The sequence below is a fragment of the Gekko japonicus genome, unplaced genomic scaffold (assembly GCF_001447785.1).
Source record: "Gekko japonicus isolate JY-2015 unplaced genomic scaffold, Gekko_japonicus_V1.1 scaffold1933, whole genome shotgun sequence".
In the NCBI taxonomy this organism is placed as follows: domain Eukaryota; kingdom Metazoa; phylum Chordata; class Lepidosauria; order Squamata; family Gekkonidae; genus Gekko; species Gekko japonicus.
Window position 1 is genome coordinate 141,896 of NW_015170340.1, and position 14,483 is coordinate 156,378.

The following is a 14,483-nucleotide window of genomic DNA, read 5'->3' on the forward strand; positions in this document are numbered from 1 at the left end:
CCACTGGTGGACCTCATGATGGCACCTGGTATTTCTGGCCACTGTGTGACACAGAGTGTTGGACTGGATGGGCCTTTGGCCTGATCCAACATTGGCTTCTCTTATGTTCTTAACAGCAATATAAAAGATGCGACACTGAAATGCTGCAAAGCACATGCTTGGTAGCAGTTGGGCTTTAGGAGAGGAAAAAACCAGGAAACAGATTCTTTTTAATAAAAGAAGAAAAGAGAACATGCCTCTACGTTTACGGGGATGGCTTTTATTCTAGGGAATCATGAGCATTAGTCAGCTTTCTCTCTCTGGTGAGGAAGAAGCAAATAATTTATAGCAATTAATCATCACCCCTCTTGTTCTAACAGTCTTAGTCTGACGATGCACACATTTCTCCTTCTGTGTGGCTTTCCTGATGTAAAGCAAAGCTCGCGCTCTCTCCGCATGGAGGGAAAAGCTGAGATTTCTCCTCCGAATGACCTCCCTCGTGTCGGATGAGATTTGACCTCCGATTGAAGCTCTTCCCACAGTCAGAGCAATTGTATGGCTTCTCTCCTACGTGGGTCCTCTGATGTCGGAGGAGGTGGGATTTCCGATTGAAACTCTTGTTGCAGCTGGCGCAAGCGTATGGCTTTTCTCCCGTGTGCGTCCGCTCGTGCCGAATGAGGTTGGAGGTCTGATTGAAGCTTTTCCCGCAGCGCGAGCATTTGTACGGCTTCTCTGCCATATGCGTCCCCTCATGCCTTGTGAGGTGCGCCCTCCGACTGAAGCTTTTCCCGCAGGCTGAGCATTTGTACAGCTTGTCTTCCGTGTGCGTTCCCTTGTCCTCGAGGGGACGCAAGACGTTTCCGTAATCTTCCAACAAAGTCCTGCTCGGGTGGTGACTTCTTTCGTGCGCCCTGAGGTCTGAACTTTGGTGGAAGCTCTTGCTGCATTTGGAGCACTGGTAGGGTTTCTGCCCCGTGTGGATTCTCTTGTGCCTTATGAAACTGGAGTAATTGCTGAACGATTTCTCACAGTCCGAGCATTTGTATGGTTTCTCCCCTGTGTGGATTCTCTCGTGGATCTGTAGTTCGGGTCCCCAGCTGAAGCTTTTCCCACAGACGGAGCATGAGTATGGTTTCTCCCCCGTGTGGGTCCTCTCGTGTCTGATAAGATTCGAGCTCTGATTGAAGCTTTTCCCGCAAACGGAGCACTTGTATGGCTTCTCACCTGTGTGAGTTCTCTTATGCAGGATAAGGTGGGAGGAGTTTCTGAAGCTCTTCCCACAGTCGTGGCACCGAAATGGTTTCTCTCCCGTGTGGGTCCTCTCATGTATGATAAAGTGTGCCTTATTTCTGAAGGTCTTCCCACACGTGAAACACCTGTAGGGTTCCTTCCTCACATGGGTCCCCTTTTTTCCTCTGAGGTCTGAGTTCTCGCTTAATCCAAAGCCACTTCCTTCTTTCTCACCTTCGTGGGTCCGCTGGTGCCTAATGAGGCTCGACTTGAGACTGAAGGTTTTCCCACACTCTGTGCAGGTATGCGGCTTCTCCCCTGTGTGGGTCTTCTTGTGTCTAACGAGGCTCGATTTTTCATGAAAGCTTTTCCCACAGTCCGTGCAAGTGTGGAGTTTCTCCCCCACATGTACCACGAGGTTTGAATCCAATACGAGGATCTTTCCGCACTTGAAAATCCTCTCACGTACATCGCTTCCATCACGGGTCGTGTCATCCTCCCCCCAAAGAGGCATCTTCTTCTCCACCAACATTGCTGGATGGATTCGGCCCTCCCTTTCCACTCCATCCTGACCCTCCAACGTTTCTCCCTTCTCGTAACACTTGGAAATGAGCCCTTTGACACTTCTGAGCGATGTCCCATTTGGGCCGTCTTCCTCAGAAACACAGAGGTGAAGATTCTTGCTCGACAGGCCGTTTCCTGTTGGAATAAAATATCACCGTTATATGTAAGAATCCAATTACCAATATTCTAGCTAGGGCAGCCCAGAATTATGGCTATGAGGAAGTCTTTCGTTTCCTGTTCATTTCTTTTAAGGACCACCTGGAAATGTGGAGAAGAGGAGGAGGAGATTGGATTTATACCCTGCCCTTCACTACCCAAAGGCGTCTCAGAGCGGCTTACAAACTCCTTCCCCTTCCCCTCCCCACAACAGACACCCTGTGAGGTAGGCGGGGCTGAGAGAGCTCTTGACAGAAACTGCTCTTTTTCAAGAACAGCTCTTATCAGAACTACGGCTTGCCCAAGGTCATCCAGCCAGGTGCAAGTGGAGGAGTGGGGAATCAAACCCGGTTCTCCCAGATTAGAGTCCGCACACTTAACCACTACACCAAACTGGCTCTGTATGTGGCAGTCCCACCTACGTGAGGAAGCTGAGCTACGGCCTTCTCTCTGAAGCTGAAGGACCACATAGGGAGCAATTCTAAGCGGATCTATGAATCCTAAGGTCTATTACTCCCTGGAGTAACAGACCCCCTTAGTTTGTTCAGGCTGGCTTCCAGCCTCAGCCTCTGAGATTCCCTTTTCAAATCCTTGCTGAATCACAGAATCATTCATTCATTCAATTTATACCCCGTCCTCCCCGCCGAGGCAGGCTCGGAGTGATTTACACAAAAAGTAAATACATAAATAACTCTTGAATTTATCATAAAATCATCTAAAAACAGTTCCTTTTAAAACAATTCAATATCGTAAAGTGATAGCAGTGTCTGTTTTAATACAATTGCTTAATGATGACGGAATGCATTCAGTGATCTATCTAGATATTCAGCTCATTGTTCTTCCCCTGATATAATTGGCAGGCACAGGCTGTAGATGGCAAAACCGGGTGCCAGGGCTCTATAACTTTCAGCTGTTGCTGGTGGTGGCAGCTCCTTAGTTGATGGCCTGGTGGAAGAGCTTTGTCTTATAGGCCCTGCGGAACTGTAAAAGGTCCCGCAGGGCCCTGATCTCTTCTGGGAGCTCATAGAATCACAGAGTTGGAAGGAGCCATACAGGCCATCTAGTCCAACCCCCTGCTCAATGCAGGATCATCCTAGGCCCAAGGCGTTTCCCCTTACCTGCTACCCTTCTACAAGCAGGAACAGTTAAGAAAAAAAGGAAAGCATTCAAATGTGAGGTCTCCCACTTACAGTCTGAAGTGGGAGAGTCATAAGAAGGCTGTACCTTGTGATTTCTCCAGATATCAGGCACATTTCTTACCTGAGACAGCAACTGCAATAGACTCTTTTCCTTCCCATTCTTGGTGGTATTCTGAGAAGCTGGGCTCTTCTTGTTCCACCTTTATGATCACATCTGGGAGCCCTGATGAGGAGAAGGGAAGGAAAAGGAGTGGGTAATTGCATCTGATTTTCCAGAAGGGCAGATCTAATTGTTTTTGTCACAATGCCAGGCATTCTCCTGAATAACCTGGAAGCTCTTTTGAGGGCCAAATGATACACAGTTCTGGAGTTTTTGAACAGAACAAAAGGTGTGTGATTTGGCCTCAGAAAGAAGCTTAAGATTGATTATTGTGGATGTATTTTGAGAACGTCCAGTATTGGGAAGTGACCATTTCTAATGTTTATGGGGTAATTTTTTGTAGTTTTCAACATCATTTTCAGAATCAGAGAGATTCTTTTTAACTTCTGTTGTTGGCTGCCCTGAGCATGTTGATTGGGTAGGCTATCTGTGTTAAACAGATAAATAACTGGAGCCACAGAGCTTGGGAAAGAGAAAGAGTTAACTCTTTCCCCCTTTACCATTTTTTTGGAAACTGCCCTCCCCTAGGCTGCCTGAAGCTGTGACTGAGAAAAAAAGACACTAAGGGCACCTGTCTTTTTTTTCTCTACCTAGGTACAAAGCAGGCTGGGGGGTGCACTCCTGATTGAGGAAATGGCATTGCAGAGAAGAGTTAAATTCCCTGTTCCTCTCTCACAGTGGGCGCTTTGACACATGCTAAATAACGCAGTTTCAATCCAGCAACCTTTTGCAAATGGATTTTGCCATTTCACACAGGTGTCTTTCACCCTGTACCCGCCTTTCAAGTTGTCCCTGCTGTTACTGTGGTTTAAACTGTCATGCTTTTGTTGTGACAAGTTCACACTCACACTTTTTCTCATTTTTTCCCCATCAGGGTTCTGTCCATTATTGTTCACAGTAAATCAATTTTTGTGTGTGTGTGTGTGTGTGTGTGTGTGTTTTTAGCAGCAACCCAGTAAGCTCAAAGGGGCTGCATTAAAGACCAGTCTCCTCCCCTCACCTGTCACCTGAGGCTTGCACCTGGAGCAGGTGTCTCTACACTGATTGGTGCTCTGTCTTCCTGTGGTAGAGCGGGACCTCAGATTGGCTTCCCCCCAGGGTCTGAATTCCTTTACTTGACTTGCATTAGGTGAGCGACTCACTGCATCATGCCACAGCAAGGATAATGGCTGATCACACTTATTTTACTCCAGCAGCTGATGATGCTTGTTTCTGAAAGCAGCCTAAGATTGTGCATTACTTATCAAAGAAGTGCCTGCAGGAGGTACCGCCTCTTGTGACAGAAACAGGCATGCATGTGTTACTACAGAGATTCGAAAGGCAAATCCATGCACTGCAAAAATGATTTTGAAAATGCCGCCCAAGGTCCAAAAGAAATGTGCTCTTGAGTGCGAATGGAGAAATGTCAAGGAAGGCGATGACTGGCTGCTGGTCTTGGGCCTCCCTAGGGGGACAGAACTTTTTGCCAGCGCAGGGGCTTCTCTGAAAATGTTGAAATGCTGGCATGCAAACTAAAAATTTAAAAACTGCCCAAGACTGCTCCTTAAGAGCAGGCTTCAGTTGGCGGGTCCTCTCATGTATGATGAAGTGTGGGAGAAAGCAGGGATTTTTTTTTAGGAACGGGGAAGGAATGAAACAGCAGTGGGATGTTTTCAAGGCTGTGTGAACACACACAAAACACACACATTTACATCAAGTAATGTAAGTGGGGTTTTAAGTCAATGTGAAACCCCCCACAGTAAAATCCAGCTGCAAAGTGCTTTGAAAGTGCGTTATTTAGTGCATGCGAAAGCACCCAGTGTCACAGCCATAGTTCAGTTTGGGCCCCTCTTGGGTTGCTTCTCAGAGCCAAAGAGCGTGCCTGGAGTCCTGATCTCATTCTGTTTAATCCTTAGGCTCAAGCCATGCAAGATTTTTCATGTTCTGATGACCGGACTCTCATTCCCTGCAGCCAGATGACAGGTGAAGGGAATTTATTTCCTCAAGAACTGCAGGGCCCAATTCTGATGGGGAATCACATTGCAAGACCGTGGCACAAGACCTAAAATGGCCCTGATGGCGTTATTGGCTCTACAATGGAGCAAAAAGGACCCCCAGGCCATTATTTCTCTTTCTTTACTATATCTAGAGTAGAGATGTAAAATTTCCGGAAATTTTGAAGCTCGGAAAAAAAACTGTTTTTTCCCCGGAAAAAAATGGAAATTTTCGGAAAAATTGAAAAAATGCGACATTAGCATTTCTTTTGTCTTTTCTAGATTGAAAGTCATTCTGTTACTTTAGGAACATAAAATATGACTATGGACATTTTTACTTGGCATGAAATTATCACAACTAGCCTATTAAAAACATAGTGTATCCAAACAATTATTACAAACAGAATACCCACCCACATGCAAAAACAAAACTGAAACTTTTTTATTTTCTTCTGACAATCGCACATCCTAAAGGAAGAAATGCATTCTGTTCTTGCATTGCAGAGTTCAGTTTGTAACCTAGGACTTGCTTGTCCTCAGTACACAGAAATTAGATCAATCTGATACCATATATATATATTTTAGAAATGATTTGGAAAATATTTGAATACCCTGTCTTAAAATATTTTATTCATCATGCTAAAATAAAACGTTCCATAATAAAAAAAAATTCTTTTCTTTTCTTTTTTCAATTTTTCCAATTTTTCCGGAAAAAAACAAAAAGGCTTCAGGAAAAAAAGGAAAAAAAAACATTTTTTTTCTGAATTTTTCCGGTTTTTTTCCAGGCCTTGACATCTCTAATCTAGAGTCTGCTTTTCTCACTGAGACTCAAGGCGGATTATGCACTATAAACTGATGCCACCAATAGGATGAGACATCTAATAAGCAGTGTAATGGGACTAGGATTTCAGAAATCTGAAAACAAGGCATGGAGACATGATATAATAAATGCAGAAAACAGTAATATATAAATCGAAAACAATGCAGTGAGAGCGCGATAATACATACAGCAAAGATCAGGTCTTAAAAACAGTCAAGTTTCAGGACACATGTTGAACCTTGGTGTGGGGGAAGGCCATCAGAAACGCTCACACTGTATTTTTATTTTCATATTTTACACCTCCTTTTTGCCTCAATAGAATGCCAGAATTTCTATAGACATAATAAACCCTCTGAAACTAAACTAGCAAAGAGGTCATCACAAAAAGGGTGGGGTGAGGTGTCTGAAGCTTCTCCCCCTCTTAACCCATGGTTCCGATCCAAGTCAAGCCCGGTGGCAATTCTGAAAGTAAGTCCCCAGCAGTTGCTGTCAGGCTGCAAGGAACATGAGTCACAGAACTGCCTCGTGTAGGCTGGGCTGCAGGTGCATCATGGGATATCCTCACCTGTGCTGTTGTCTGAGGCAACCTCATTTTCCTCCGGTCGTGGATGACCTGGAACGGCTGGTTTTTCTTCTTGTTCAAGCCAGGATGTTCCATTGACTTTGGGACTGGGAAACTCTGCTCAGAAAGAAAAGGGGTATCTTTAAATTGGAAGCAACTTGGTACTTGCAGTACATTAGGCAGACCACAGGTGTTGAACACATTTGTCATGAGGGCCGGATCCCACATAAATGTCACTTTGTCGAGTCGGGCCATGTGTGCCATAAAACGTAATGCCAGGTACCGGAGACATAAAGTGTATAAAGGACAGCAGCGGGTAAACTCCGAGTCAGTGTATCCTCGCTGCAAGGCCCCATGGGCTGGGGGGGGGGTGTGTGTGCAAAGGAAAACCCATATGAGCGGACTGGAGAGCCAGCAGTGCAGCACTGGGCAGACACTCCCACATGGCTTGACTGCTGCAAACGAGGCCTTTCTGAAGCCGCAATCAAAGTCGCTCCTCCCACTCCCCCCTCAAGCAGTCCCCTCCCTTGTACTAGTTGCTCGTGGGCCACCAGGAGCCCTGGGCGGGCCAGTTCCGGGCCCGGGGCCTTATGTTTGACACCCCTGATGTAGATGCTTCACCCATAAACATAGCAGAGATATGTTCTATGTTTTACAAAGAATAGAGGGTTTGTGCCAGCTGGCCCGGGAAAAAAAAGTCCTGTCTCTTTAATAGTGGCGGAATGTGTGGAAATGCATTGGTGAAGCTTTGTATGGCATGGAGGGAAACCCTATCATCAGGTATCTGCGACAGGTGAAAGGGACAGATAGAGGGACCAGTTTTAAAAGCTGTCACCCCTAGTGTGGTGAGGTGGTTAGAGAATCAGACTAGGATTTGGGAAAAGCCAGGTTCAAATCCTGCCCTTCCCCAAGCTTACTGAGTGACCTGGGCTGGTCACTCTCTGAAACAAACCTACTTTGTAGGGCTGTTGTGAAGATAAAGAGGTGAAAAGGACAACCTCCCTGAGCAACTTGGAGGAAGAAAGGGATGGGGGGAAATGTGACGGAGACTAACGGTTGCAGAAGATGCCAAATCGCACAGGTTTCTTTCCGCAGAACAAACACCACAAAATATTTTGCTTGAATTAATAAAAGGATCACAGAGACCATTTGACAGAAAGTTCTCTCTCACTGGGGGGGGGGGTTAACCGTTCCTGTGGGCCATCATGCCTCAAACTGAAGATGAATGTTCAAATAACCGGGGGGGGGGGGGGGGGGGGGAGAATCCCTCCACTTCAAAAATAGAGGGAAGGCTTCTAGCCTACTTTGTTCCCTGACATGCTAGTTTTCTAGGTGTAAGGATTTTTTATACTTTGGTTTTATTTCAAATTTTCGATAGGTACAGAAATATCTAGTATATGAAGGAACATTTAAACATAGGAGAAGTGGAAAGAAGACTCATTTCTTTTAAGGAATTTTACTTCTTTTAAGGGAAAAAGAACACTGTCTGTGAAGCCCGAACTCTGCTAAACAAGCCATTTAGTGAGTTCAAGGCATAAGCAAGATTCAAATTGGGAATGCTCAGCTTTTTAATCTATTTAATGAATTTGTATCTTACCTGAGGAGACTCCTGGGAAGCTCTTATTTCCCTCAGAGCACTGAGGGTGTGAGTCTTCCTCTTCCTTCTTCATGATAACATCAGGAAACCTGAGAAGAAAAAGGTGATATTTAGACCATCCAAGCAGGATATTTAGACCATCCATGGATTTCTTCGTGGGAACTGATTGATATAACATGATAATTTGGTCCTTCATTCTGAGCAGTGGTCATTGGTTGAGGCTGTAGTCACTGAGGGATGAAAATAAATGCTTGTGTAAACTGGCCCCAGAGAAAACGCCTAGGCCAGCCCAAACAGGTCCTGTAGGAGTTTTTTCCCACTCAGTGCCCTGCCCTTCTGGTCGGTCTGTTGGGCCCTTAACTTCTTATTCCCTTTCCTGTTGCCTCAGCACTCTGCCTTTAATTTCTTGCCATTGCCTCCCAGGGCACTCTCCACAGCATTCCCAAAATCATCAAACTCACTTCTGCCTCTACCCTCCTATTCTGCCATCCCTTGCAGCAGTTGGAATTCTTGAGAGCATTCCGTGACATCAGCCTAGCCAGGAGCAATGAACTCATACTTAAACACTGCCTTATACGGAGTCACTGGTGTATCAAGGTCAGTATGGTCTCCTCTGGCTCCGGGGCTTTAGGCAGAAGTCTTTCACATCACCTCCTAGCTGATCCTTTTTTAAAAAAACTGGAGGTTTCTGGGACTGAACCTGGGACCTCCTGCATGCAAAGCAGGTGCTCTGCTACTTGAGCCACAGCCCCACCCCAGAAGATGCAGAGCCAGGGGACAGCTTGCAAACATGCAATCAAGCAACAGCCAAGTTCTGACTTTTTTACACGGAAGATGGTGGTGGATTTGACTTGGAGAAAAATGGGCCCATTTGTTAAGGGAAACTCCCTACCCCTCAGTAAGGATGTAGGTGGCAAAAGGGTGGCTACGTTTTTGTTCAAACTGAGGCCCTGTAGCCATAAATCAACCTTTCCTGGTACTTTTTTGAGATTTGGCTACTTCAACACACATTGTGGAGGGTGGTTAATTTGGAAGCTATGAGGGGGTTGCAGCCGTCAGCTGGTCTTCTCCTGAGTCAGTTGCCATTTCAAAGGTATTGTACCCTCACAGCTCTATAGAGTCAGAACCATGGTTCTTACTGTGCTTTTGGCACTTGGTATGAGAGCCAAGAGGTCTGGGTTCTGCTGAGATCTGGGTTCGAAACACTGATAAACTTATCTCGGGCTAGTCACTCTCTCATGCACAAGAACGGTCTCCCAGCCCGCGTCACAGGTCTGTTGTGAGAATGAAATGGGAATACTTCAGAGAGCCTGCTCTGAGCTGCTTGGAAGAGTGGGGTGAAGAAAAATATGGTTAATATATCTGGAAGCTTGAGCCTTAAATTATCCTTAATGACCCTGGGTCCTACATATGACAGGAAATGCTATCTTGCCCTACTCAGGAGAGGGACCATGGGAATATTCCCTCACATTTTGGTTGGGGGGGGATTATTATTTGCCCCTGTTTTGCCCTCACAACAACCCTGTGAAGGAGGTTAGGATGAAAGGCTGACTGGGCCAAGGCCATTAAGCTTTGTGCCTGAGGGGGTATAGCAGTTGTTAACACAGTGGCCTGAGATGATATGCTCTGATCAATGCAGCCCCTGGCCCAAATCTTGTCCCTGCCATGAACTCAGGGCCAAGCTATGCATTTGTGTTTTTAAACAGTTGTATCTAGGTTGCCTGGACCCACCTTGGGTTCCCTGCAGCTTCTGTGTGGCTGTGCAGAACCCAAGGTGGGTTCAGACTGTTGGGTATTGTAACCCTGCATGCAAGAGGATCTGGGAGGAAAAGGGTTAAGAGAATTTTCTCAGGTACACTTGGCAGTTGGCCCCAACCCTCTCATAGGTTAGATGTCGAGCCCTTGCTTGCCTTCGGTGTTTTATCTTATATAGGACCTCTTTTCTTTGACCTGGGCTTGGGAGCTGTAGCAAGATAACCTTTTTGAAGTTTATCTATTCACAATAAGTTAAATGCACCTACATGAATACGTCCTGTAAGATGTGCTTCTATTTTTGTTAAGTAAAAATTTCTTTTTCTTGCTACCATTGGAGTCAGACCGTCTTTGTACTCTGTTTGAACAGCATTTCCCCTTTACCTGGGAAAACATGGAGGATTGGGATACTGCATAAAGCAAATGATATTTTTTTTTTACATTTAACCCAATACAGGGAACTCCATGTGACATATTCTGTGCATGTGGAACAGCAAAAATATGGAAACACACACCCAAGTGCTGTTTCTATGAGGGAAAACTGCTGGGGGGGGGAAACAGCAGCCCTCCCCTCCATGATAGTATTCCAAATGTCCTTTTAAAAAAAAAATTGTTTCCTGCAGCTAGGGGGATCCTGAAAACAACTCTTTAAAAGCATACAAGTAGATTGGATTTATACCCTGCCCTTCCCCTCCCCACAACAGACACCCTGTGAGGTAGGTGGGGCTGAGAGAGCTCTGAGAGAACTGCTCTTGAGAGAACAGCTCTGAATGAACTTGTAACTGACCCAAGGTCACACCAGCAGCTGCATGTGGAGGAGTGGAGGAATCAAACCTGGTTCTCCCAGATTAGAGTCTGCACTCCTAACCACTACACCAAACCGGCTCTAAGTGTAGTCAGGGGCTCACCCTGTGGCCTTAGGCAAACTGCTCTCCCCCAGCCTCACTTGCAATGCAGGGGTAACAAAATTTGTCTGCTTCACAGGGCTGTTGTAAGGATGACAACAAAATGCTGCACTTGAAACAATCTGAACAAAGATACAGTGATATCAGTGTTCTAAGTGCTTCATGTGTTTTGATCATTCTTACTCTATTAATATTACTTGAACCAGCGTTTCCCCAATCTAAGTCAAGCGGCTGCAACAGACTAAGAGTGCTTTCACATGCAGTGGATAATGTACTTCCGGTGCACTTTAGTGATCGTTTGCAACTGAAGCTTAGAACATAAGAGAACATAAGAGAAGCCCATGTTGGATCAGGCCAATGGCCCACCCAGTCCAACACTCTGTCTCACAGTGGCCAAAAATACCAGGTGCCATCAGGGGGTCCAGCAGTGGGGCCGGGACACCAGTGTGAAAAGGAAAATCCACTTGCAAAACAGTCACCAGAGTGCATTGACAGCGCATTATTCAACATGTGCGGAGGCAGTCTAACTCTCTGAGCTGTGTCTGAGGGGTACGCCGCCTGTTTTGTACGGAAAAGATCCTTGATCTCAGAGAGAGGGATGATGGGAAAGACCTTTCTCTGCATTAGCCCCTGCAGAACCACTGACGGTACTGAAGGAGGATAACCAGCCTGCCTCGGTCTGACCCCCGGCATCCCCAGGTGAACAATCTCAAGCAGTGGGTGCTAGGAGAGATCCTCCTCTGCCTAAGGCTGTACCAGGCTGATTTGCTATCACAACCACCACAAAAGAACCATAAATATAGGTGCTGAAAGTTGCCACTTGAAGACATATATCTAAACAAGATTTAATATAAGATCGACTTAATAAGAATGATATAATTACTGTGTGTGACTTGATCTGGACTGTCCAGGCTAGCCCAATTTCATCAAATCTTGGAAGCTAAGCAGGGCCTGTCCCAGTTAGTACTTGGACGGGAGACCCTCAAAGAAGTCCAAGGTCAGTATGCAGAGGTAGGCAAGGGCCAAACCACTTCTGCTTAAACACATGCCTTGGAAACACTATGGGGGTCACCAGGCATGTTGGCTGCGACCAGTGTTCCCTCTAAGCTGAGCCAGTGTGAGCTAGCTCACAGTTCTTTAGCCTCCGGCTCACACATTTCTGTCTCAGCTCAGGACGGAGGGCTCCAGAGCAGTGTTCCCTCTAAGCTGAGTTAGTGTGAGCTAGCTCACAGTTTTTTAGCCTCTGGCTCACACATTTATGTCTTGGCTCAGCGAGGAGGGCTCCAGAGCAAACTAATGTATGCAATAGCCAAATCGCTCGCTCACAACTTTAAGGCCTTTAACTCACAAAGTAGAATTCTTGCTCACAAGACTCCGCAGCTTAGAGGGAACATTGCTCCAGAGCAAACTAATGTATGCAATAGCCAAATCGCTCGCTCACAACTTTAAGGCCTTTAACTCACAAAGTAGAATTTTTGCTCACGGGACTCCACAGCTTAGAGGGAGCACTGGCTGCGACTGCATACATCGGTGTGCTTGGAAAGTGTGGTCAAGTCACCGCCAACTTATGGAGACCCCCCACAGGGCTTTCAAGGCAAGAGATTAACAGAGCTGGTTTGGCCACTGTCTGCCTCTGCAAAGTCCTACCACCATGCACAGACCTAGATCATCTAGTAACTTTCTTCGGAGGATTTTTACGAATGTCAACGGGAGAAATTTTATACCCCTGCATATTAAATAACAGCAAAGGTCATTTAGCGTGTCCCACTAGGCAGCACAGAAATGTTTTAAACACATAAACAAAAGTAAACTGGCTTGAGTATATAAACCTTCCGTAGAGGTTGTTGGAAGGTACTTTCTACAATTTATTGGTAAAAGATCATCAACAAAACGTTAAGGCTGTAAATCAGTGTTCCCTCTAAGCTGAGTCAGTGTGAGCTAGCTCACAGTTTTTTAGCCTCCGGCTCACACATTTTTGCCTTAGCTCAGGAAGGATGGCTCCAGAGCAAACTAATTGATGCAGTAGCCAAATCGCTCACTCGCAATTTTAATGCCAGTAGCTCACAAAGTAGAATTTTTGCTCACAAGACTTCACAGCTTAGAGGGAACTTTGGCTGTAATATTCCTCTTCCCTCCAAAGTAATTCTGCTATGCTATTTAGAAGATGGTTGTCAATGGATGAGGTACAGAACTGGTGATAAGATTTGAAAATCGTAGCTACATTTGAAAATAGCAGCGGCTTACTGGAAGGAAACAAAGTCCCGCCAGCCTGACGAAGGGAGCCCTGACTTGTGAAAGCCAGTGCTGAAATACATTTTGTTACTTTCTGGGATGCCACCAGATTGTTGGGGGGGAGGTTTCCCTCTCCCCATGAGACAGGTGTCATATCAGGAAAATATTCTTATCACCAGGGCCAAAGGAACAGTTCTGAGGACGCAGACACATTTGTGGAAAGATGAGTATCGTTCATCGCGTTTTGAGGAAACAAAGTATAAGATGGGGGTTTACCTTTGCTTTCGGTGTCCTGCAGAAACTGATCTCGTTCTCCCAATGTATTCATTTTACTAAAATGATGAAAACGAAAAGGAAGTCGCAGATTCACTTGGGCACCTCCAGTCGAAAGATCTCAGCTAGCAATGCTAGGAGGGGTCCCTCTGCCTGAGACCTTCTTAGCAAGCCCCTGCCAGCCAGGACAGGCGACTGCTGGGCTAGTCGACCTGCCACGGTCTAAGTCATCTCCCTCTGATACAAGCACCTGCTTTACTGTGCTGAAGACTGCAAGTCCGAGCCCTGGCGTCTCCACTTAATGTGTCTCGGGAAAGACCCCTTTCTCGGCCTGAAGACACCCCCCCCAAAGCTGCTGCCAGCCAGAGGAACCCAAACTCAGCAAGATGGAGCAACGGGATCTGACTCCACACTAGCAACTCTCTACCATATGGCTGCCTCCCCCCCCCCCCGCCGGGACCGAATTTGCTCACCTGCTCAGTTCTTCTCCTTCCCCATCTGGCCCCCTCCTCCTCGGGCAGGAGGACTCCCCCGATGCCTCCTCCTCTGCAGCTTCCAGGTGTTTTGTTTTGGGTGCTCCCGCTGGTTGCTCATTCCTTTCCGCTTCCCATCACTTGACTGAAGCAACAGGAGCCAAGCCAAGCCCTACTAATCCGAGATCAGAGCTCATAGATGGGGGAGGAGGGGAGGGGAGGAGGGATCTGGAGGGGAAGAGAGGGAGGGAGCATCATCTCTTCTGCTTCCCAGTACCTTCAAGACACGGAGATCCAGTGCATCGGGCCAAACCCCTTGAAACCAATGGAACTAAAGTGTGCAAGATGTTTGCACTGGCTTTAGTGGTTTGTTTCCACACACACACCCCCGGAAGGATTTGAACCTCGGAGATGCAGCAGTTCTCTCCATTACAGATGTGAATGGCAGCTCTTGTCTGCTGTCTCTGCCCCCCCCCCCATCTACCACTCATCTCTTTTGAATCAGACAACAATTAAGGTCTCCTCCGCTTGCTCAGGAGCTGATGCTCAAGGGGTTAAACAGGCAGAGTTCTCTCCTTCCTAGAGAGGGACAGAAAAATGCAGGGGGGGGGGGAGGCAAGTTCTTTCTTGCTCTGCCCCCTCCTGTTAAAGCGTGGGTCTTTCAGGCC

The 14,483-nt window shown here is 46.5% G+C and overlaps 1 protein-coding gene across 2 annotated transcripts; it reads right to left on the reverse strand.

Annotated features, from left to right (window-relative positions):
* Nucleotides 1-252: 252 nt before the first annotated feature.
* On the reverse strand, nucleotides 253-13,957 carry LOC107116278 (zinc finger protein 2-like). Of its 2 annotated transcripts, XM_015418175.1 has the most exons (6): nucleotides 13,816-13,957; nucleotides 13,346-13,401; nucleotides 8,181-8,269; nucleotides 6,587-6,700; nucleotides 3,190-3,291; nucleotides 253-1,908 (listed from the first exon to the last, which is right to left on the reverse strand). In XM_015418175.1, the coding sequence occupies exons 3-6, from the start codon at nucleotides 8,251-8,253 to the stop codon at nucleotides 362-364; spliced, it is 1,836 nt and encodes a 611-aa protein (XP_015273661.1). In that variant the 5' UTR covers nucleotides 8,254-8,269; nucleotides 13,346-13,401; nucleotides 13,816-13,957; the 3' UTR covers nucleotides 253-361. The 2 variants fall into 2 exon arrangements, with proteins under 2 accessions (XP_015273661.1, XP_015273662.1); XM_015418176.1 differs by lacking the exon at nucleotides 13,346-13,401.
* Nucleotides 13,958-14,483: the final 526 nt, after the last annotated feature.